Consider the following 24,843-nt stretch of genomic DNA (forward strand, 5'->3'; position numbering starts at 1 on the left):
TGATTCTCCCACCTCGGCCTCCCAAAGTCCTGGGATTACAGGAGTGAGCCACTGCGCCTGGCCTAGGAGAAGCTTTTCTTTCACTTGCTTTTGCTTTTTAGAACTGGGAGGGCCCATGCCCCACGTGCAGCGACACAAGGGCGACGCAAGGGTGACGCACGCCACGGCCGTTTGGAGCCTGAGACTCAAACATGGCAGCGCCACCTTCTCCAGGAAGGACAGCCGACCAGGCAGACCAGGTATGCACCTTCCTCTTCAAAAAGCCTGGACGGAAAGGGGCTGCAGGCCTCAGAAAGCGCCCGGCCTGCGACCCCGAGCACGGAGAGAGCAGCAGCAGCGGGGACGAGGGCGACGCAGTGGCTCGGCCCCCGCGGGTGGAACCGAGGCCCCGGGGCCTCCACAGCTGGCAGAAGGCGGCTCACGGCGACAGGAGGTGCGAGGAGGCGGCGCCTGAGAGCCTCGGCGTAGTGTACAGGTCCACCCGCTCGGCGAAGCCTGTGGGGCCAGAGGACATGGGGGCCACCGCTGACTTCAAGCAGGACACCGAGAAAGAGCATCATACGCAGACCATCTTCAAGCGCAGCCAGCGGGTCCAGGAGGCATTGCGGGGCCGGGAGCACGACCACATCTACCGGGGAATCCACAGCTACCCGAGGTACCTGACGCCCAAGGACACGTCCATGGGCAACTCCTCCTCGGGAATGGCGAGGAGCGGCCCCATACGTGCGCCAGGGCACCTGCGCGCCACTGTGCGCTGGGATTACCAGCCTGACATCTGCAAGGACTACAAGGAGACTGGCTTCTGTGGCTTCGGGGACAGCTGCAAATTCCTCCACGACCGTTCCGATTACAAGCACGGGTGGGAGATTGAACGGGAGCTTGAAGAGGGTCGCTACGGTATCTGCGAGGACGAAAACCATGAAGTGGGAAGCGAGGAAGAGGAAATACCACTGAGGTGTTTCATATGTCGCCAGGCCTTCCAAAACCCAGTCATCACCAAGTGCAGGCATTATTTCTGCGAGAGCTGCGCGCTGGAGCACTTCCGGGCCACCCCGCGCTGCTACGTCTGTGACCAGCCAACCGGCGGCATCTTCAACCCCGCCAAAGAACTGATGGCGAAACTGCAAAAGCTTCGGGCTGCAGAAAGTGGGGGCAATTCCCATTTCACAGAAGACCCCGATGAGGGTCCAATTCCCATGGCTTAGGTTTCCCATAATTCTCACATTTAAAAATAAATTTTGTTGTTCTTTTAGGAAAAAAGGGATGAGAAAGACTCAAGTCTGTTTGGACACTGGGGAGAAGCAGCCTGTTGAGTAAGATGAGAGAGATGACAGTCTTCCTGCAATCCCATGCCTGAGTATGTAACCAAAAGAATTGAAATCCGGATCTCAAAGAGGTATGTGCACTCCCATGTTCACTGCAGTATTATCTGCAAAAGCCAAGAGGTGTAAACAACCCAAGCGTCTATGGACGGATGAATGGACAAACAAAATGTGATATACACACACACAATGGAATACTATTAAGCCTTAACGGGAAGGAAATCCTTTTAAAGATTTAAACGGATCCTTTTAAGGATCACATGCTGCAACTAGAATGAACCTTGAAGACGACACTGTGCTAAGTGAAATAAACTAGTCACAAAAAGACCAATATGCTGTATGATTTTTCACTAATATAAGGTATCTAGAGTTGTCAAAATTACATAAAAAGTCAAATGATGGTTGCCAGGGACTAGGAAGAGTGGGAGTGGGGAGCTGTTGTTTAATGGGTACAGAGTTTGAGTTCTGCTAGATGAAAAAGTTATAAAGCTGTTACACATCCATATGTATATAGTTAATATGAGTGAACACACTTAAAAATTGTTAAGGGTACATTTTATGTTTTGTATATAATTAATTTTTTTTTCAAAAAAGCTAAAAAGAGATATCAGAGAAGGAAAAAATGACAGAACCAAGACTGGGAGGGAGTGGAGAGGATGGGGTTCAAGAGTTACCAAAACAGCAAATAAAGGACATCAGTTAAGAACCAAGGAGGGGAGGAGTTGACAGAAGAATATCCACGCTGAAATTTGGATTTGATTTTGTTTGGCTGATGTTAACATCCTCTCACTTAAAATGGCAATGTATTCCTCTCCCAAGACAAACACCAACAGATCCATGCTGAGTTCCTCACAGCTGATGAGTTCCTTACAAGGAACTGACACAGATTATGTAAATTTTCGTAAGAGCCTATCTTATATATCAACTTTGGCTGTGAATTCCTTGAAGACTGAAACCATGTCTCACATACTTCCTGTTTTTTAATGGCCAACAGGTAGCTCAATAAAAAGTCAGTTAGTGAAAAGTCAATCAAACCAAGCTACCTAGCAGTCGGCTATGCAAGCACCTGCTGCAGAGTGAACTTCAGCAAAACTTTCCACTTGATTTTGACCTTGAACCACACCTATCGACCCACCCCCCACCATGGCCAGGTTGCAGGCAAAAGCAGAGCCGTGGTTGAGGGCACAGACCCAGGAGCGAGTTAGGATTCAAGTCATGGTTCTACCAGTCACAGCTGCGTTACCTTGGGTATGTTACTTTACCTCTCTGTGCCTCAGTGCCTCAGTTTCCTCATACATAGTAGTATCACAGGGTTGTTTTGAAGCAAAAATTAACACATTTAGAACAGTGCCTGATATATAGTATGTGCTATAAACATCGATTATTATAATTCAAGCAGGGAAAATGGCAGGTTGATGGTCGACAAGGCAGACAGTTCAAGTGCCCCATAAAAGTGAGCCATTTATTCTGGCATTTCACATAGAGCTTTCTCTAAGAATTGTCCTTGCCAAAGCTAATAACACAAAGCTTGTGTACAATGACTTACTGGGCCCTACCCCTAAGTCCGTCCGTTTTTGTCAGTTCTGTCAAAGGGCTATTTTATTCACTTTCAAGCCTTCCAAAAACATTTGGAATCTGCACAAAAGAAGAAATATGAAACTTTCAGGCACTCTGAAGCAGAAACTCTAAGCTCTGGCTCCAGGATTTTCCTCGCAAGGCTCACTCGAGTTTCTTTACAGTGCTTCACGTGTGTTTTAGACCCCCTCATAGACACTGGACTCAGCTACACTCGTGAACCTTGTCAACAAGTGCTCCAAGTCACCAACCTTTTGAAAACATTCCAAATATACACTAAGATATATAGTTCTTATTCCATTTTTAAAATGACAGAATAAGGTTCATAATCAATCATTTGCAAAATTAAGCAGAAAGGCGATCACTGGTAAGCACTGCTGAATTTGGCAATTTGGTTTACTAACATAGAGTGGGTAAACAAAATCTGCTAGCATTTTGGCCAATTTCCTTCCAGTCTTTTCTCTGTGTATTTTTCATATTAACGTATGAAATAAACACTCTGGAGTTGGAAGGAAGAAGCAAGCAGGACTACAGGGAGTGCACACATTCCTTGGGAGCTGAGTCCTTCCCATCACCACGCTCTAAGGTCACAACGCTGGAGCGACCCCTCAGACTTTTGCTGAAATAGCGCAGAACAAGGATGAGGACAGTCCCCCATCAGCACTGCACCACCTTACACAGCACACTGCTGGGGAAGTGAAGAGCAGTGTGGGGCCAGCTGGCTTTCAAAGTTAGCACCGTAGTTACCGGCACTTTATCCTGTCTGGACCAGGTCCCACCACATCACACCCCAACCCCTATCCTTCCGGTCAAAAGAACACATCAGCCAGGCTGCAGTTAAGCAACAACTGACCTGACCTTTTTTCTGTTCACTGAAGGCACACGTAATGGTCAATAAGTCCTTCGGAATCAACATGAGCAACGTGAGAAAAATCTGGCAAAACCAAACAACGCTTTGATGTTTTAATTAATTTGCATGGACTTACGAAGGCAGCTCCAGTCCGTCTCCCCATGACTGTGAGTTTCTGGTTAGGCCTTCTGAAATCCTGAATATGCCTCACAGGCCTGCATTCCAAGGTCACAAACCCCCTAGGATTCCAAAGACTCCAGGCAGAGACAAAAACCTAGAGTACATGAAAATCAAAACCTGAAGACATTGTACCCAGATTGATTAATATCCTGAAATATACAAAATTCCTTCTAAGGAGTTTTCATAAGTACCACCTAAAATTGAAGAAAACAGGAACATTTTGCTGTTGACTTTTTCTGTGTGCCAACTGCCCATAAAAATTCCTCTCCTGTTTTGCAAGGACAGAACTCTCAAGAACAAATGACCTAATTAAACCTGAGATTTCCTGGCTGAGAGCTACGTATAAAGCTGAAATGCACTGAAATGATGCTGAATTTGAAAAGAGCTCTATGCCAAACTGATTCAGTGAATTGGGTTTGCCTTTTTTATTCTACATATGCAATGCTGGAGCTAAAAAACACGAGATTGATAGACATCCTTAACTACTTTTATTTATAAAGCAACCAGAATGCGTATTTCCCCACTTATCCACTGCACATTTTTCAAAATGTGATTTACCACACTACAAATGCATCTTTTTGGCACATTTCATTGGTCTGCCTTTGCTACTGGGTTGTTGCCAGTGCAGTACAATAACGTGGATCTGCTGTCTCTCATCCTAGCTTTCAGAAACGTGCTAAGTTATCTCATACTCTCCTCGGGCTCTAGACTCCCACCCCCACTGATTTGCACAGATGTTCAAGGAGAAAGAATTCTTTCTTCCTTTAAACGAATGTCAAGGGCCTGGCAAAATCCTGTACTAAGAAATGCAGAAGTCAGCACTCTTGAAAAGCTGGTTATTAGCTCACTTCCTTCTCTCTCCAGCTTCTCCACTTCCAAAAAATAAATATGAAAACTATGACACTTGCCCAAGATCTAAAACAAACCAGGAAGCAGGTAGGTTAAGGGCTAATAGGTAACTTTTCTCTGCTTCTGTCTGTTGAATGTTAAGGAACTGTTCCTTTCATAGCTGAGCATTTTAAGGGTGCTATGCTAGAGGCAGCTCTGTGATTTTCATTCTTTGGCTACAACCCCTGGGAAGGTGAGGTCATGGGGAAATTCCAAGGGGGTCAAGGAGACCAGAAACCTAGCTGGTCACATAACTGCTCAGTGGCACTGACGGAGACCAGCCCCAGCCCCTGTGCCAACCCCCACTGACGCCCTATTTTCAGAGGCTTGCTGATCCTGCCAGTTTCTCCTGCCTCCCAAGCACTCTGTGCCGACGGCCACCGAGACCTCCTTGAGCAGCAGAAATGAAATCAGTCACCACACCCTGGTGTCTGCAGGACTCCCACTGAGAAAAGTTTCATTCACGGCTAATCAGAACTAGAATTCTCATACTTTTTCCCACCCCGCCCAACAAACAGCAGAGCACAGAAAAAGAACAGCCGGATTTCCATGGCCCTGCACTGTCCGTGACATCTTCTCTTTGTTACCATCCAGAAGAGAACTGCTGCACTGACAGGAGGCTGGCAGACACCCCCAGAGCGCCACAACACCTGCAGCCAGAGACCTAACGCAAAACAAAACCAAACCTCAGGCTGAATGTGATTTTCTGTGTGATAGGGAAGAAATGTGACCGAGCGCGTGTGCAGATACATGCAGGGGCACAAGTCTGAATGGTCAACTCAAAAATGTCATTCACACTCTCAGACGAGTTCAGAGGCTATCTCATTGGTGGGGAGGCAGATTTTAAGCAAATCATATAAATTAGACTAATCTGTGAATATCTGACTGAATCTGCACCCTTAGAAAATAAAAATTTTGCATAATTTTTTAACAGTGTAGCTCTGGTATGATTACTGCTATTACAGTAAATTTTTAAATCATCTTATTTATACCTTGGTAAAATAAAATGGACTTCCAGTTGAACATGGCAGATTAACCACATGCCTGTATCAACACCAAAAATCCTACAAAAATGCCAGTAAATATACTTTAAGAGGACTATAGCAGCAGGAACAAGAGCAGATAAAACATTCTACTGACTTTTGGGTGACAGAAAGCAAGAGAGAGGTCTGTTATGATTTGTATTGTAAGTGATGCTCAGAGAATTCCAACAACATAGTCCAAAGCCCAAGAGGCTCATGCTGAATGGGAAGGGGGAAGGGTGTGGGAAACAAGAGGGTGCAAGTCACTATATGAAGAGGCTAGACCTTTGCACCCAGGGACCCTCTCCCACCTACCCAAACCCCAAAGAAGTTTATTACCCAAGGACATTGAACCAGGAAAATTGGAAACTCACATACTCCAGGCACAATGACAAAGAGAGTGTGTATAATTCAGGGCTGAACATGAGGCACGAGGTGTTGGGAATTGAGGAAGAATCAGTCTACTTATTGTACCAGGGAACCCCCACAGTCCCCTTCTTCCATCCTGCTTCCAGAATAGCTTATCCAGGTTTATTCCAGGCAGGGCTGGTGGAATTATTCTCAGGACCATCTCAATGAGCACATATACTGATATTTGAGGATTTCCTTTGACAAAAAAGACCAGTTGCTGCTTCATCATTTTAAAGAAAAATCAACAATTGACAAGCCCCATCCATGTGCACAAAAATTCCAACCTGATTTTAAGTGCCTTAGATCAGCCAAAGATCAGTACACATTCAAGAAAAGCCTACAAAATGAAAGTCAGATCCAAAACAAAGAAGAGGAAAAAAACCTTCTAAAAACATGTAGATGGCCGGGCGCAGTGGCTCACTCCTGTAATTCCAGCACTTTGGGAGGCCAAGGTGGGCAGATCACTTGAGATCAGGAGTTCGAGACCAGCTGACCAACATGGTGAAACCCTGTCTCCACTAAAAATACAACGATTAGACCAGGTGTGGTGGCTCACACCTGTAATCCCAGCATTTTGGGAGGCTGAGGCGGGCAGATCACAAGGTCAGGAGATAGAGACCATCCTGGCTAACACGGTGAAACCCCATCTCTACTAAAAATACAAAAAATTAGCCAGGCATGGTGGCACATGCTTGTAGTCCCTGCTACTCAGGAGGTCGAGGCAGGAGAATCGCTTGAACCTGGGAGGCGGAGGCTGCAGTGAGCCGAGATCGCGCCATTGCACTCCAGCCTGGGTGACAGGGCAAGAAGACGCTGTCTCAACAAACAAACAAACAAACAAAAGTTAGCCAGGCGTGGTGGCACATGCCTGTAATCCTAGCTGCTTGAGAGGCTGAGGTGGGAGGATTGCTTGAACACGGGAGGCAGAGGTTGCAATGATCTGAGATCACGCCACTGCACTCCAGCCTGGGTGACAGAGTAAGACTCTATCAAAAAAAAAAAAAAAAAAAAAAAAAAATGCAGACATTCTAGGTAGCAGAAGAAAATGTTTTAAAATCTAGACTATTCCCCGAGAGAATAAGAATCTCTTCCAAAATACAAGAAGAGCTACTATGGAAAAAAGGCCAATAGCTCCCCAAAATTGATAATATGGATAATTGAAAGTTTTATTTATATATTAAAGATTAATTTGAGGCCGGGCGCCGTGGCTCACGCTTGTAATCCCAGCACTTTGGGAGGCCGAGGCGGGTGGATCACGAGGTCAGGAGATCGAGACCACGGTGAAACCCCGCCTCTACTAAAAATACAAAAAATTAGCCGGGCGTGGTGGCAGACGCCTGTAGTCCCAGCTACTCAGAGAGGCTGAGGCAGGAGAATGGTGTGAACCCGGGAGGCGGAGCTTGCAGTGAGCCGAGATGGCGCCACTGCACTCCAGCCTGGGCGACAGAGGGAGACTCCGTCTCAAAAAAAAAAAAAAAAAAAAAAGATTAATTTGAAGAGATCTCATAGAAAATAAGGCAAAACGTAACTAGATGGAAAATTTTAAAGGTAGGAAAGTAGAGAATCTTCCAAAAGCCCTAATCATCAAATAATATGAAGCTTTTTTAAAAGAATTTTTTTTTTTGAAAACTTAGGAAATATCTCAGACCGATGGACAATGGTGTCCAGACTAAACGGAGAAAGCAAAATACCCAGCATAAATAATTTTAAAAGGATCTACACCGAGGTACATGACAAAAGTTGTGACACTTTAAAATCTTAAGATTCTAAAACGTTTCAGGGAGAAAAAGAAAAAAATCATATCCAACGTATGTTAGAAGACAACGGAGCAATATCTTCAAAATTTCAAGGATAGTAGTTTCCTTTTTTTTTTTTTTTTTTTTTTTGAGACGGAGTCTTTCTCTGTGCCCCAGGCTGGAGTGCAGTGGCACGATCTCGGCTCACTGCAGGCTCCGCCTCCCGGGTTCACGCCATTCTCCTGCCTCAGCCTCCCGAGTAGCTGGGACTACAGGCGCCTGCCAACATGCCCGGCTAATTTTTTGTATTTTTAGTAGAGACGGGGTTTCACCGTGTTAGCCAGGATGGTCTCGATCTCCTGACCTCGTGATCCGCCCGCCCTCGGCCTCCCAAAGTGCTGGGATTACAGGCTTGAGCCACCGCGCCTGGCCTCCATTTTTAACTCTGTATGTAGTAAAATTATCAAGGAAATCTAAGGATGCCTTCAAGTTTCTTCTTCTTGTTGTTCTTTCAAGAGATGAGACAAGGTCTTGCCATGTTTCCCAGGCTGGTCTTGAACTCCTGGCCTCAAACAATCCTCCCACCTCAGCCTTCCAAGGAGCTGGAATTACAAGCATGCACCACTGCATCCAGCAAAGATATTTTCACATGTTAAAGATTCAAAAGAAATGTAGCTCCTTGTACCTTTCTGAGAAAGCTACTGGTATATGTGTTCTACCAAAACAATGCAGTAAATCATGAAATGAGATGATACGGAATCCAGAAAAGAGCGTGTCCAAGAAAGGAGAAGAGTAAAGGAAAGCCCCTGAATGATGGTTGTGAACTAGGCCTAGAGTACAACGCATTCAGATAGAAGTTGAAGGATGGGGGTGCTACAGAAGGTGAAGCACCAGGAAAAAGGATGATGGGGGAACTGAATGGCTATAAATGGCTTAGAGATCAGTACAAATTAGTTGAAAGAAAACTGATAGGTTGGTTCAAGTTATTAGCAATGGATACGTAGAAAAATCAAGCAAATTTTAAAAAATGAATTATCTCGGGAACAACAAAAAAAACCAGTTTTTGAAGAAAACTATCATAGGGCATTATCTGGCTCAGCAGTGAAGAAGTCCACACAGTCATAATGACATACACACCAACACTGAGTTAAACAAAGACTGCACTGCGAACCACATTGGGTGAGTGCAGCAGGGGTTGAGAGCTGATCCCCCCTGCCCACAGCAGGAAGTACAGGACACCTGAACATTTCACCTACTTCTTAAACAGCCTCTCAGCTCAAGATCCTGTTTTCTGATCTTCTATCAAATCCACAAGGTCTCAAAGCATTTATCATTCCAATCACTTTGGGAAGGGCTCCACCAGAATGAAGGGAAAAAAAAAAACAAAAAAACAGAAATCAGAAGATAAGCTCCAGGAAACAAATTTCAAGAAAGAGAAGCAAAGGGGATGACCAGGGTCATGGGGAGATCCCTGAAGCTGTCCAGGACAGAGACCCTACATCAGGTGATAGAGGCAAGGGGGAACCCCCGCTAGATTACAGTAGGGGAGACCCTAGGACACTGACCAGGCCAGTGAGAAACCTGGCCCAGTCTGAAAACTTCTGGACAAGGGTCTCTCAAGGATGAAACGGGATATCCAATGATCTGATTAATCTGAAGAGACTAAAAGGCGATTTAGACAACAGGTGAGAGTTTCAGAATTAATTAGATAAGTACGTGGAAAATGAAGCAAAGGAAAAGCAAGATAACTATTAACTCCACGGGAAACAAAACTGGGCAACAAAGGAAAATTAGTTATGGTATATACATGAGCCACAAAGCTCATGACGCAGTTCAGCTGTCAATAGTCATAGCAGAATCTATTACAACAGCATGGCACCAAATCTGTTCTTTTTTTTTTTTTTTTTTGAGATGGAGTCTCGTTCTGTCACACAGACTGGAGTGCAGGGGCGCGATCTTGGCTCACTGCAAGCTCCACCTCCCGGGTTCACGCCATTCTCCCACCTCAGCCTCCCAAGTAGCTGGGACTTCAGGCACCCACCACCACGCCCGGCTAATTTTTTGTATTTTTAGTAGAGATGGGGTTTCACCGTGTTAGCCAGGATGGTCTCGATGTCCTGACCTCGTGATCCGCCCACCTTGGCCTCCCAAAGTGCTGGGATTACAGGTGTGAGCCACCGCACCCGGCCAGCATGGCACCAAATCTAATCTATTGGAAGGCTCTTTATTCTTGTATAGCTGTGCATCATTACTACTGATTATTATCAGAAAAATAAAATTAGATCCCAATATTACTTGAGTCAATGTAGATTTTTTTTAATGAATCATCAAGTTCTAGAAGACAATATAAAATTTTTTAAAACTGTTCGCAGCCAGGCGCGGTGGCTCATGCTTGTAATCCTAGCACTTTGGGAGGCTAAGGCGGGCAGATCACTTGAGGTCAGAAGTTCGAGACCAGCCTGGCCAACAAGGTGAAACCCTAGCTCTACTAAAAATACAAAAATTAGCTGGGTGTGGTGGTGGACACCTATAATCTCAGCTACAAGGGAGGCTGAGGCAGGAGAATCACTTGAACCACGGAGGCAGAGGCTGCAGTGAGCTGAGATCACGTCACTGCACTCCAGCCTAGGTGACAGAGTGAGAGAGTGAGACTCTGTTTCCAAAAAAAAAGAGTAAAACTGTTCTCAAACTGCATATCTCTCTTAAGCATGACCTAAATGCTACATGCCATAAGGGAAAAAAACTAATAAAGTGCAAAGCCAAAAGCAAACTAGGAAAAAGTACTTGAATTACATATTATAAAGGGCTGATTTTCTCCATATACAAAGGAATGCCTATAAATCAATAAGAATTCTCCATATACAAAGGAAGTCCTATAAATCAATAAGAAAAATATTTGCAACCTCATGGAAAATTGGGCAAGGGACAGGAACAGGGAGTAGAAGGATGGTCAAGAAAATACAAATGGCTTGTTGAGTTGTCAACATTTGAAAATGTATTCAACCACAACAAGTAGTAAGAAAAGTGCAAAATGACAATTAAGAAAAACTGGGCCGGGTGTGGTGGCACATGCTTGTAATCCCAGAACTTTGGGAAGCCGAGGCAGGCAGATTGCCTGAGCCCAGAAGTTCAAGATCAGCCTGGGAAACATGGCAAAACCCAATTTCTACTAAAAATACAAAAAAATTAGCCAGGCGTGGTAGTGCACACCTATAGTCTCAGCTTCTTAGGAGGCTGAGGTAGGACGATCCCTTGAGCCCAAGGAGGTCAAGTCTGCAGTGAACCATGATCACGACACTGTACTTCAGCCACAGTGACAGAGCAAGACCCTCTTTCAAAAAAAAAAAAAAAGAAAAACTGGCATCTCACTGATCAGATTAGGACAGGTGAAAATATGTGCCATCACTGTGGGTTTCAGGTTGGGGAAAAATGGCCTAAACACAGTGATTAAGAGCGAACAGCAGATCCAGACTGTGTGGGTTCAAATCTCTGCTCTGCTACTTGAGGTGAACCTTGGGCAAGTTACTTCATCTCTCCTGCCTCAGTTTCCTCATCAGCAAAACTGTGATCATGATAATACCTCTCCCCTACAGGTAGCTTTGGGGATTAAACAAGTTAATATTTGTAAAACATCTGATATAGTTTCTAGCACAAAGTAAGCACTATATGCAAGTTCATAAAACGAATGAACAGTTATAAGGTTATAAGCCGTGGAGGGCAATATGGCAATATCTGTGTATATTAAAAACAAATACAGACTTTGACCACTGATCCTACTAGGATTTAATTCTTCAGGTATCACCGATCCTCGGTGCAGTGTCGTTTAGACGAGCAAAATATTCAGAACAACCTAGATGTCTATCGATAGGGAACATTTTACAGATTATTTAATGGTACCCCTCTGTTTATATGCTGATAAAAAGAATGAGGCTAGGTACCACAGGGGGCCTTCGCCGCCGCCGCCCCCACCACCACCTCCGCCGCCATCGCCACCGCCGCCGCCACCACCACCACCGTCACCTCCGCCGCTGCCTCCTTGGGGCCCTCCTCCTTCACCGCCCCCTTCGCCACCTCTACACATTTTAGGCCTTCTGTCCTGGAAAAGAAGCTATAGTCGGTCTCCCTTGTGGGCCCGGGGCGCAGCCATGGCGGACGGCGGCGGCGGCGGGGGAACTGGCGCGGTGGGCGGCGGCGGAACGGGCCAGGCCTCTGCCGGGGCAGCGACTGGCGCTACTGGGACCAGCGGGGGCGGGGGCCCCATCAACCCGGCCTCGCTGCCTCCCGGCAACCCGCAGCTCATCGCTCTTATCGTGGAGCAGCTCAAGAGCCAGGGCCTTTTTGACAGCTTCCGCCGGGACTGCCTGGCCGACGTGGACACCAAGCCAGCTTACCAAAACCTGAGGCAGAAAGTGGATAATTTTGTGTCAACACATCTGGACAAGCAGGAATGGAATCCTACGATGAACAAAAACCAATTGCGAAATGGTCTGAGGCAGAGTGTGGCTCAGTCAGGCACGTTGGAAGCTGGAGTAGACAGGATTATTTCTCAGGTGGTGGATCCAAAACTTAACCACATCTTCAGGCCACAAATAGAACGAGCAATTCATGAGTTCCTGGCGGCCCAGAAAAAAGCAGCTGTGCCAGCACCCCCTCCAGAGCCCGAAGGCCAGGACCCTCCAGCTCCATCTCAGGACACTTCCTAAGAATATGCCGGACACCTTTTGAAAGCTAATTTTTGGTGAAGAAATGGATTCAGTTACGTAAGAGTGCAACTTCAGACTGAAGATAGGCCAAGGTTGTCACTGATCTCAAGATTTCAACCTTGACCATGGGCAGTGACCAGATTAAAAGGGGAGCAAGTTCGGCAGTGGGAGAGTTGACCATGTCACCCCCTGCATTGTGCTGCCATTTGGCCAGCCTGTCCGAGGGCATGACACCAAGTAGACACTACAGAGAGAGAAACACTACAGCAACCCAGGGTTGTCCTGAAACAGACTTTTATACTTGAACATGGAGACTACGCATGGACTTTAGGGTTTGTGCTGTGGGATAAACGGAAGCTACAGTGAGAACATAGCCAGTCCCAAAGACAATTTCAAAGAACAATGACAGTAAAGGTTAGCTGGGAGTTGTCTTTGACAGTGCTTATTTGATACTGTCTCTCAGAGTTTGCAGACCGGATTGTACAAGTCATTAGCGTCAGATAGCTTTAAAGTTGTGACCTTCTTGTACAGGAATCTTCTAGCCAGTTTCCTTTCCTTCGTAATAAGTAACGAAACATGAAATCCTAGAATGTGTGAGAAGTTCAGACATTAGGCATAAGGAAACTTGTTTGCAGGCTCTCTGTCCAGGGCTGCTTCCTGTCCTGGAGGGGCCAGTGAGTCTTAGGTATGTTTATTTTATTCTCACATTTGTGTTTTTTTAGAAAAGTGAATGGTCAATAAATGGCTTATCTTTCATAATAAAAAAAAAAAAAAAAAAAGAATGAGGCTATTCTGTATGTACTAATATGAAACCATCTTCGGAGTGTATTAAACTGAAGAGAACAAGCACAACACCATATTTAGGGTATGCTACTATTCGTGCTAAAAGTAAATCCATAAAAGACTTCTGGGCTGGGCGCAGTGGCTCACGCCTGTAATCCCAGCACTTTAGAAGGCCAAAGCAGGAGGATCACCTGAGATCAGGAGTTCAAGAGGAGCCTGGCCAACATGGCAAAACTCCATCTCTACTAAAAATACAAAAAAATTAGCCAGGCGTGGTGGTGTGCACCTGTAATCTCGGCTACTCTGGAGGCTCAGGCAGTAGAATTGCTTGAACCTGAGAAGCAGAGGTTTCAGTGACCCGAGATCGCACCACTGCACTCCAGCCTGCATGACAGAGTGAGACTCTGTCTCAATATAAAGAAAAAAAAAAAAAAAAACACTTCTGGAAGGGTTTTTTTTTATAAATGATGAGAGATTATCGTATTAAGGTCTTACCAGGTTTGTTTTAATGGGAAAAAATTACTAATGATGCTGAAGTGTTGGAAAAAGTCTTTTTTAAATAGAGTAAACTTTCCCCTGTAAATTTTCATTATTTGTGTAACAAGCTTTTTCCCACGGCCTTCTGTTAAAACAAACTTCAGACTGACGAAGGGTCAAACTGTCCTGAACTCTGAATTAGTGGGGCTTAAAAATCAAGGCATGTCCATCTTTGGGCACAGAAGAGCACTCACAATATCTTCAATAGTTACAATCTGCCTCAAAACACTGACATTTCTCCTCAAAAACTGTTTCATTTCTTTTAATATCAGCATAACATGCCAAGTTACAGTATGATTTTAAATTACTTAAAGGATAAAGAAGAATGAGACCAACGAAGCAATCATCACATCATTCACTTTGGACTTTTTTTTTTTTTTTTTTTCTTTTTTGAGACAGAGTCTCACTCTGTCACCCAGGCTGGAGTGCAATGGCTCAATCTCGGCTCGCTGCCACCTCCGCCTCCCAGGTTCAAGTGATTCTCTTGCCTCAGCCTCCAGAGTAGCTGGGATTACAGGTGTGCACCACCACGCTCAGCTAATTTTTGTATTTTTAGTAAACACAGGGTTTTGCCATGTTGGCCAGGCTGGTCTTGAACTCCCAACCTCAAGTGATCCACCCGCCTCGGTTTCCCAAAGGGCTGGGATTACAGGCGCACACCAACACGCTCAGCTAATTTTTGTATTTTTAGTAGAGATGGGATTTCACCATGTTGGCCAGGCTGGTCTCGAACTCCTGACCTCAAGTGATCCACCTGCCTCGGCCTCCCAAAGTGCTGGAATTATAGGTGTGAGCCACTGCGGCCGACCCACTTGGGACAATTCTAACTGACAAACCTCTCAACCTGCCAAACCATGGTTCTATTTCAGAGATCTTCCCCTCTCACACATATTTACACATTAGATGGTGGAGGAGGAAGCTAGAACAACAAGGAAGAATGCTCTGTAATTCCTAAAACAATTAAGAATATCAGCTTGTTTTGTATTAAACAAAAATCTAAGTTCTCTGAAAGACACCTCTCATTGGATTCACAGCAGTAGGTAAAGATGCATACAAATGAAGGCCACAGATGTGTCGCTTTGTTGTTTAATCAAATACAAATCAAAAGAATCTTAAGCCAAAGGAATTCAATTAGAAAGAATTAAAAGGCTTTTGAGCATAAACCCACCAAGAGCAACCCAGACTCTCTGACTCTTTCAAACTAGAACTAAAATGTCCTAGTTTCAGACTAGAACACTAAAATGTCCTTTCCCACATTCTCAAGAGTTCCTGAAATGCTGCCCTGTGGCTGTCAGGTAAACAGAGTCCAGATGTTCCGTCACCCGCCATATGGTGAAAACAAACGCCACGCCCCCGAAACTGACCAAGGTGGCCCGCAAATTGACAAACGGAGGCGCCTTTCTGTCCTTCGTTTCCTGCACAATCTTACATGCTATTAGGTAAACTCTTCATCAAAAGTAAGGCATTCGCAGGACTTAGTGCCAACAGGATTATTCATGGAGGTGCAGTCAAGCAATCCAGCAATTAGAATTAAGCTAAAGAAGGATAATCTTGAAGTGTTTAGAAAAAGTCATGCTGGCCAGGTGCGGTGGCTCATGCCTGTAATCCCAGCACTTTGGGAGGCCGAGGCAGGCGGATAATCTGAGATCAAGAGTTCGAGACCAGCCTGGCCAACATGGTGAAACCTCGTCTGTACTAAAAATACAAAAATTAGCCGGGCGTGGTGGTGGGTGCCTGTAATCCCAGCTACTCGGGAGGCTGAGGCAGGAGAATCACTTGAATCTAGGAGGCAGAGGTTGCAGTGAGCTGAGATCGTGCCACTGCACTCCAGCCTGGGCGACAAGAGCAAAACTCCATCTCAAAAAAAAAAAAAAAAAAAGAAAGAAAAGGCCATGCTAAGTTTAATTTATAAGCCATTAATGGATGATACCATACTACCAAGTAAGTATTTTTGATTGCTGGAACCTGGGAGGCAGAGGCTGCAGTGAGCCTAGATCACACCACTGCACTCCAGCCCAGGTGACAGAGTGAGATCCCATTACCAAAAAAAAAAAAAAAACAAAAAAAAAAACCACAAACAAATAAGTATTTGATGTGATTTTCCTAAATGGCTATTTGGGATTTGAAGGGGAGGGGTAATTTTTTGTTTTTAATTTTTAACTTTTATTTTAGGTTCAGGGCACATGTGCAGGTTTGTTATATAGGTAAACTCATGTCACAGGGTTTAAAAGACTATTCTGTCATCCAGGTACTAGGCCTAGTACCCAATAGTTATTTTTTCTGTTCCTCTCCCTCCTGCCACCCTTCTCCAAGTAGGCCCCAGTGTCTGTTGCTCCCCCTGTGTGTCCACTAGTTCTCATCATTTAGCACCCACTTGTAAGTGACAACATGCGGTATTTGCTTTTCTGTTCCTGAGTTAGTTTGCTAAGGACAATGGCTTCCAGTTCCATCTATGTTCCTGCAAAGGACATGATTTTGTTCTTTTTTATAGTTGCATAGTATTCCATGGTATATATGTACCACATTTTCTTTATTCAATCTGTCATTGGTGGGAATTTAGGTTCCTTCCATATGTTTGCTATTGTGAACGGTGCTGCAATGAACATTCGCGTGCCTATGTCCTTATGGTAGAATGACTTATATTTTTGGGGGTATATATCCAGTAATGAGATTGCTCAGTTGAATGGTAATTCTGTTTTTTGCTCTCTGAGGAATCGCCACACTGCTTTCCACAACAGTTGGAACTAATTTACACTCTCACAAACAGTGCAGAGGCATTCCCTATTCTCCGCAACCTCGCCAGCAACCTAAATTGGTATTTGTTTTTAAGATCTTGTAGCTCCTGACTTGCAAGGCGCCTCAGCCACTCCTAGAACATTGTTAGAGCATCTCTAACTTTATCAGAGGCTAACAGGCCTGGACGTGAGAGAGACAGAAACAATCTAGAAGTCAAAGGTAGATAAAGGGTAAAGTAGATAAACAGTGTCAGAAGACTAAGATCATAAATAAATGTATATTTGCCACCCATTTGTGACTGTAAGTTAAAGGCTTTTACAGACCATGGGGGCTAAACAGCTGGTGAGGTCAGCCCAGGTTTGAGAGGTTCAAGGTAAGTTTATCCAGAAACCCCAAGAGGGGTTTCTTCAACAAAGATTTAATGAGCACCTACTACAGGCCATGCCCCAAGCTAGGAATAGCTGCACAGACACAAACAAAATAAGCCAGAATTGTTGGTACACAAGGAAAAGATTCTCCTCTGCACATCAATGAGAAGGCAGACCTTGTCAGTTCTTGCCTGCCCACCACCTTAGAAATCTGTCCTACGCCACTGAGAAACTCCACACTTGTACACAGGCATGGCACACAGGAGTATTAACTGATTCATCTCACTTTAGGTGTCTCCCCTGACACTTAAGACTTTTCTGGAAACATTCCCGCTACAGTTCAATTTTCTAACCCATGAAGAACACTTTTAATAGAAAGTGAATCCCAAACCCCCTCCTCCAAGTGCCAGTGAGAAAAAGGTCAAGTGATAAAAGAAAGAGACAGGAAGAGCCAGGCACAGTGGCTGGCCTGTAATCCCAGCATTTTGGGAGACTAAGAGGAGAGGATTGCTTGAGGTCATTTTGAGACCAGCCTGGGGAAGATAGCGAGACTTCCGTCTCTACAAAAAAATTCCAACAATTAGCCAGAAGTGGCAGACTGCATCTGTAGTCCCAGCTACCCAAGAGGCTGAGGTGGGTAGATCACTTGGGCCTAGGAGGTTGAGGCTGCAGTGAGCTATGATCACACCACTGCACTCCAGCCCTGGTGACAGAATGAGACCCTGCCTCGAAAGAAACGGAGAAAGAAAGAAGGATGGAATGATGGAGGGAGGGAGGGAAGGAAAGAAAGAAAGAGAAAAAGAAAGACAAGAAGGTAGGGACTTCATAGTCCCTAAAGCCTTCTATACACATTCTGGGAAATCGCCACATAATAAACAGTCAAGGGCTTGAAAGACATCTGGGAAACCCCTTCCCATCATGTGAACTCAGCTGCATTCCTCAGAGAAGGGTCAACAGGAAATGACCTCAAGAGACCTCTGACCTCAATCATGTTGACTTAAAGACTACTGAAGCTGCCGAGCATGGTGGCTCATGCCTGTAATCCCAGCACTTTGGAAGGCCAAGGCGGGCGGATCATTTGAGGTCAGGAGATCGAGACCAGCCTTGCTAACATGGTGAAACCCCGTTTCTACTAAAAATACAAAAAATTAGCCAGGCGTGGTGGTGCACGCCTGTAATCGCAGCTACTCAGGAGGCTGAGGCAGGAGAATCACTTGAACCCAGGAGATGGAGGTTGCAGTGAGCCGAGATCACGCCATTGCACTCTGGCTTGGGTAACAAGAGCAAAATTCCATCTCACAAAAAATATACGTATATTACTGAAGAAAGATAATGGAGGGGAAAGAAATTCACAAAACATATGTATAATATATTATCAATTTGAAAAAAAATAGAGCATTCTTAAAAATGTAAAAATTGGCCGGGCGCGGTGGCTCACGCTTGTAATCCCAGCACTTTGGGAGGCTGAGGCAGGCAGATCACCAGGTCAGGAGATCGAGACCACAGTGAAACCCCGTCTCTACTAAAAATACAAAAAATTAGCCGGGCGTGGTGGCGGGCGCCTGTAGTGCCAGCTACTCGGAGAGGCTGAGGCAGGAGAATGGCGTGAACCCGGGAGGCGGAGCTTGCAGTGAGCCGAGATCGCGCCCCTGCACTCCAGCCTGGGTGACAGAGCGAGACTCCGTCTCAAAAAAAAAAAAATGTAAAAATTAAGGAAACTGTGGGATGTTGATGGTAGGGAAGGTTCAGCGGGAGGACATAGGGGAATTTTAACTTCTGCTCCATTTTGCTGAGAACCTAAAACTGCTATGAATAATAAAGTCCATTAAGAAAACAAAATAAGGCAAATATAAGCCAGGCACAGTGGCTCACTCCTGTACTCCCAGCACTTTGGGGGGCCAAGTGGGTGGATCACCTGAGGACAGGAGTTTGAGACCAGCCTGGCCAACATGGCAAAACCCTGTATCTCTACTAAAAATACCAAAAAAAAAAAAAAAATTAGCCAGGCATGGTGGTGTGAGCCTATAATCCCAGCTACTCAGGAGGCTGAGGCAGAAGAATCACTTGAACCGGGAAGCGGAGATTGCAGTGAGCCGAGTTTGCACCACTGCACTCTAGCCTAGGCAACAGAGCAAGACTCAGTCTCAAAAAAATTTTTTCAATTTAAAAAATTTAAAAAAAAAGGCAAGTATGACAAAAGCAATCTGTGTGTGCTGGAGTGGTAGTCGTTAATAACAGGTGTCTGTGTGTATGTATTCTGCCTACTTTTCTTCACTTTCCATGTTTCTACAACGACCTTATTTATTTTTGCAATTAACAAAAAGAAACAAGAAAAAACGCTTTTAAAGAAACGAGGCTATTTTTAAAGCCTCAGTGAAACACAGCCCATTCTCACGTGAAATACATTAGGCTACCCTTATGATCTGTGTAGGACAGCTGGTCTACCCAAGTCATCCTGTAGCAATGCAGGGAAAGAGGGGACAGCCACTACCCAGCGCCAGGCAGCCCAGACCCCACCATCACGCCTACAGCACACACCTGCCAGAGTGTTGGCATATCCACTCAAAGGAGGCTTCATTTCTCAGTTCCTTTATGATGTGACTTCAATTTAAAAATAGAACTCCTTCTTCCCTCACCTCCATCACCAAGCTCCAAAGCCATGGTTTCCTGGCCACAGTGACTCTCACAGGCTTTCACTGGACCTGGGCTTTGGTTTCTAAAAGGTGAAATGCTGCAAGCAACCTCTGGTACCAATAACTGTGTATCAGACAGGTCAGTATCTTCAAAGGTGAAGCTAAAGTACATTTTTAAGACCATGACTGGCCTCCAAAAATGCCTTGAAGGAAAACAAAATTGTACTACAATGCCAAAAATGATGATGAAATCATCTGGTGATTGACCAGATTTTCATCCTCCAACTTCACAACTGCTCACTGCTTGGCACTAGGGTGAGGCCAGTGAGGCACTCGCCTTGGGTACAGAATTTAAGGGAGTGCCAAATACTCCTTAATTAAGACAGTCATGTGTAATGAATATTTTTTTAAATCACAAGTAGGCTGGGCGCAGTGGCTCACACCTGTAATTCCAGCACTTTGGGAGGCTGAGGCGGGGGGATCACCTAAGGTTGGGAGTTCGAGACCAGCCTGACCGACATGGAGAAACCCCATCTCTACTAAAGATACAAAATCAGCCAGGCATGGTGGCGCATGCCTGTAATCCCAGCTACTCAGGAGGCCGAGACAAGAGAATCGCTTGAACCTGGGAGGCGGAGGTTGCGGTGAGCTGAGATAGCGCCATTGCACTCCAGCCTGGGCAACAAAAGCAAGAGTCTATCTCCAAAAAAAAAAAAAAAAAAAAATCACAATAAAAAAAAATCCACAATGAACAAAGCAATAAAATTTTCAATAAAGATTGGGTCTGACCCTGATCTTGCAAGATAAATCTCCTCTCACCCTCATCTGGCATACTCAGGGACACCTGTACTGCAAGAAGACCCCAAACTGTGCCTCCGAGAAGAGTGTGGACTCTGGGAAAACCTGACTTCGCTTATTAGCTGTGTGACATTGGGCATGATACCATATAGTCTAAGCCTCAGCTTCCTGTCAAATGAATATCTTCTTCATTGAATGGTCGAGTAAAAATCTATGCAACATGCTGAGCACAGTGCCTCGCATGATCCTAGCACAAAACTGGCCATGGGAATAGCAGCCCCTCAAGGAGCATGACTCCAAGGATAGGCCGGAAGGCGTTTCCTACATGCTCTTTGCCATGCTCGCTCACACACGAGACTCAAGCAGTTTTCAGGAAATGGGTTTGGGCAATCACTGGGATTTCTCTACCTTGAAGATAGACTTTTCTTATTTTTCTCCTCAATCTTTAGGACTGATCAACCTTCCTGGCCCAAAATTATGCCGGGGAAAGCAAGGAATGGAGCTAGCTTTCCCAGCTCTCCAAGGAATGGAGGAGCCATCCTGTCTAGCTCCTCCAGGTGAACAGGCAGATGCGGCCACAAACAGCATGACGCAGACGGAAGACACAACCATCTCTGCCTTTCTCAGAATTTTCTTTCCTAACAGTGAAGCACGCCATTTTTTAAATAAAAAGAATCAAACCACCAGACAGTCTCTTAGCCCCTACAGTCCTGGCTAAATTACCTATAATCCTGAGAAAAGCAACTGTTCCCTGTCCCTGGTCCCCTGCCAAAGGCTCTGAGCCTGACCTCAGATTCACACTTTGGGGTTTATTTATGTTACTTCGGAGTTACTATTCTCAAATGGTACCTAGAGCCTGAGTTCAATCTTATGGTACTCTACCTCCAAAACCAAAGCATCCCACGGACCTGGACAACCTTGATCTAACAACCTTGAACTTCTGAACTACAAATAAACTCCTTGGAATAACCATCTCCCCAAGAAGACCATCTCTCACTCAAGTATCATGTGCGCCTCCCTTACTTTGTTATGTGCCTTTGACACACTGGAATAAGAAAATGACCTTTGAGTAGATGGTTTCAATAGTAGAGTAGGGACAGATTTGCAATGCATGTTCTGTAGCCAAAGTATGTCTCATGACTTTTTATATGTGTAGCAGGCTTAGCTTAATCCACAAGGGAAAAAAATTTAAGGTTTCCCTTTTCATGCACTCCGAAAAAAAACTGTTTTCTCTTCTCATTGTAAATAACATGGTTTGGTAATTACAAAAGCAATAAAAATTCGTGGGAACTTTAGAAAATACAGAGAAGTTCAAAGCAGAAAATAAAAACCACTTGGATTAATCTCATGCAAAGAAAACGGTAAGTAACATCCTTTTCTCAATACATGTAAGTATATGTCATGCATAGAATTTTAAGCAAACATGCTCATCTTTTAAGCATCAAACTAACAGTATAATCACAAAAGAAGTGGTAAGTGACCTCCCAGCCACGGGAGGGTCAAGGAAGAGCAGTAACTCAGAACCTCATCCTGCAGAAGGCCAAGGGAGGCTACATTTTACAAAGAAATGTACAGAAATAATTTGTGACGACATTTACCACTTAAGAGAGTTCATCTTAAACATTTATTGAGCACCTACTATGTTCCTGGCACTCTGCCAGGCATTAGGAATGCAGATGTGTAAAATACTTAAGTAGAAGTTGCTCTAAGTGAGGAAAAACTTCCTGAGCTTCTATCTCTGCTATGCCAATTATTAAGCTGTGTGACCTTAGGCACACTTAACCTCTCTGAGCCTCCATTTCCCTCTTATGTAAAATGAGGATAAAAATCAAGGTGGTTGGGCTGTTAAACTCAGCCTAGGACTTCAAATGTTAAGTAAATGTTAGTGCTCAAATAACCAAAATGAGTGGGGAGGAGAGTAAACAAGCCAGTATAAGCACAGAGGGTCCACGCTGGCACCTGGGAGGAGACGTCAGCCTTAGGGAAGGCTTCTGGAAGGAGGTAGGCAGGGACTGGGTGAATGGCAGAGCAGAGAAGGACTTGGTGGAAAGCCGGGGCAGTGGCAGATGGGAAGATGTGACAGAGGAGGGCTCTGTGGCTTGTAGGAAGGTCACCTAGACCAGCATGGGGGAGGGGGACTGATTAGGGGGAAGAGGGAAGTACAGGAGGCTGGGAAATAAAATGGGGCAAAAACACCAGGTTTCTTCCAGCCAGGCTCATTATCAATTCCAGCAAAACAGTAACATGATCTCACACAATGATCACTTTAAAACTAAAACTTTTGTTGACTACTCCAATCAACTCAAAGGGTGCTGATTCATGATTTCTAAAACTACTTTTACAAGTGAGCATTTTCTAAAATCGCTATAAAGAGGCGGTGATGCAGTGAGGTGATCCTTCATGTCCACTCTGCAGACACGCTAAACTCATCAATAATGTCTCTCAGCGTCCTTCTGGCGTGACCCAGCAGACCTCAAATTAGGTATTTCTTATTTGGGGGTATTATTGAAGACTAGATGAGGAATTTGGTTTTTGCTAATTCAGTGACTGGCTTACCCCTTTCAGGAAAGGAAAACATAAATAAAAACATATATAGACTCTAGGCCAGGTGCAGTGGCTCATGTCTGTAATCCCAGCACTTTGGGATGCCAAGGCAGGAGGTTTGTTTGAGCCCAATTCAAGACCAGCCTGGGCAACACAGCAAAACACCGTCTCTTTAAAAAAATAAAAATTTAAATTTAAAAAACCCAGATTCGGCCGGGCGCGGTGGCTCAAGCCTGTAATCCCAGCACTTCGGGAGGCCGAAACGGGCGGATCACAAGGTCAGGAGATTGAGACCATCTTGGCTAACACAGTGAAACCCCATTTCTACTAAAAATACAAAAAATTAGCCGGGCGTGTTGGCGGGCACCTGTAGTCCCAGCTACTCGGGAGGCTGAGGCAGGAGAATGGCATGAACCCAGGGGGCGGAGCTTGCAGTGAGCTGAGATCGCGCCACTGCACTCCAACCTGGGGGACACAGCAAGACTCCGTCTCAAAAAAAAAAAAAAAAAAAAAAAAAAAAAAAAAAAAAAACCCAGATTCTGATGGGGGCCAGGTACAGTGGCTCATCCTAGAACTTTGGGAGGCTGAGGCAGAAGGATCGCTTGATGCCAGGAGTTCAAGACCAGCCTGGGCAACATAGCAAAGTCCCATTTCTACACAAAATTTAAAAATTAGCCAAGCACACTGGCTCATGCCTGTAATCCCGCAACTTTGGAAAGCTGGGGTGGGAAGATCATTTGAGCCAGGAGTTCAAGGCTGCAATGAGCTACGATTGTGCCACTGCACTCCAGCCTGGGTGACAGTACAAGATCTTATCTATAAAAATCAATAAAGTGAAAGAAGCTGTGTGACTAAGACTTTTGCTAAAAAGAATGTTATTATAACTTGTTTATCTTTGTTTTTATGCTTACACACAGTTCAGATTCAAAGCTTCATAGTTTAATAATACAAATAACAGCTACCATGTCTTAAGTCTTTTATAAATTGCCAGAGAGTATGGTTTTTTTGTTTTTTGTTGTTTTTTTTTTGAGACAGAGTCTCGCTCTGTCGCCCAGGCTGGAGTGCAGTGGCGCAATCTCGGCTCACTGCAAGCTCCACCTCCCGGGTTCACACCATTCTCCCGCCTCAGCCTCTCCGAGTAGCTGGGACTACAGGCGCCCGCCACCACGCCCGGCTAATTTTTTTGTATTTTTAGTAGAGACGGGGTTTCACCGTGGTCTCGATCTCCTGACCTCGTGATCCGCCCGCCTCAGCCTCCCATAGTGCTGGGATTACAAGCGCGAGCCACCGCGCCCAGCCGAGAGTATGTTTTTATACGTTATCTTTCATTCTCAAAACAAATTGCAAATGGCCAAAATTCCAAATATTAAAAAACACTGATCACAAGGACTTTTATAATTAGTTATTTAGAATCCATGATTTCTATCATAATGGGCATTATTCAAAAGGTATTATTTTTATTTTTAAAATATGGGAGGAAATGGGGATTCAAATGAAATGACTTGCTCCAGATGACCCAACTTTTGAGTAGTAGAGCAGGGATCTGAACACAGCTACCTCAGGGTCCTGTGGCAGCCAGCTTCCAAGATAGCACTCAATGATTCTTGCCTCCTGGCATCTACACTTTTGTGTAACTATCTCCCCTTAAGTCATGGCTGGCAGTAGGCCCAAGAATACTGTGGAAGTGGCAGTGTATAACTTCCATGTCTGGCATATCAGCCACAGCGGGGCCAGGCACAGTGGCTCACCCCCATAAT

The 24,843-nt window shown here is 44.9% G+C and overlaps 3 protein-coding genes across 9 annotated transcripts in view; 2 read left to right on the top strand and 1 right to left on the bottom strand.

Annotated features, from left to right (window-relative positions):
- The window catches only part of FARP1 (FERM, ARH/RhoGEF and pleckstrin domain protein 1), a 317,789-nt gene that overhangs the window by 279,450 nt on the left and 13,496 nt on the right, over positions 1 to 24,843 (bottom strand). The window lies entirely within an intron of this gene.
- RNF113B (ring finger protein 113B) lies at positions 151 to 21,526 on the top strand. Its single transcript, XM_055245249.2, has 2 exons — positions 151 to 1,396; positions 20,992 to 21,526. Exon 1 carries the CDS (start codon positions 192 to 194, stop codon positions 1,203 to 1,205), a length of 1,014 nt encoding a protein of 337 aa, XP_055101224.1. The 5' UTR covers positions 151 to 191; the 3' UTR covers positions 1,206 to 1,396; positions 20,992 to 21,526.
- On the top strand, positions 11,413 to 13,460 carry LOC129464165 (biorientation of chromosomes in cell division protein 1). Of its 2 annotated transcripts, XM_063618671.1 has the most exons (2): positions 11,738 to 12,491; positions 12,689 to 13,460. In XM_063618671.1, the coding sequence occupies exons 1-2, from the start codon at positions 11,839 to 11,841 to the stop codon at positions 12,714 to 12,716; spliced, it is 681 nt and encodes a 226-aa protein (XP_063474741.1). In that variant the 5' UTR covers positions 11,738 to 11,838; the 3' UTR covers positions 12,717 to 13,460. The 2 variants fall into 2 exon arrangements, with proteins under 2 accessions (XP_055101225.2, XP_063474741.1); XM_055245250.2 differs by having other exon boundaries at positions 11,413 to 13,460.

This window comes from Symphalangus syndactylus, chromosome 15 (assembly GCF_028878055.3).
Source record: "Symphalangus syndactylus isolate Jambi chromosome 15, NHGRI_mSymSyn1-v2.1_pri, whole genome shotgun sequence".
Classification (NCBI taxonomy): domain Eukaryota; kingdom Metazoa; phylum Chordata; class Mammalia; order Primates; family Hylobatidae; genus Symphalangus; species Symphalangus syndactylus.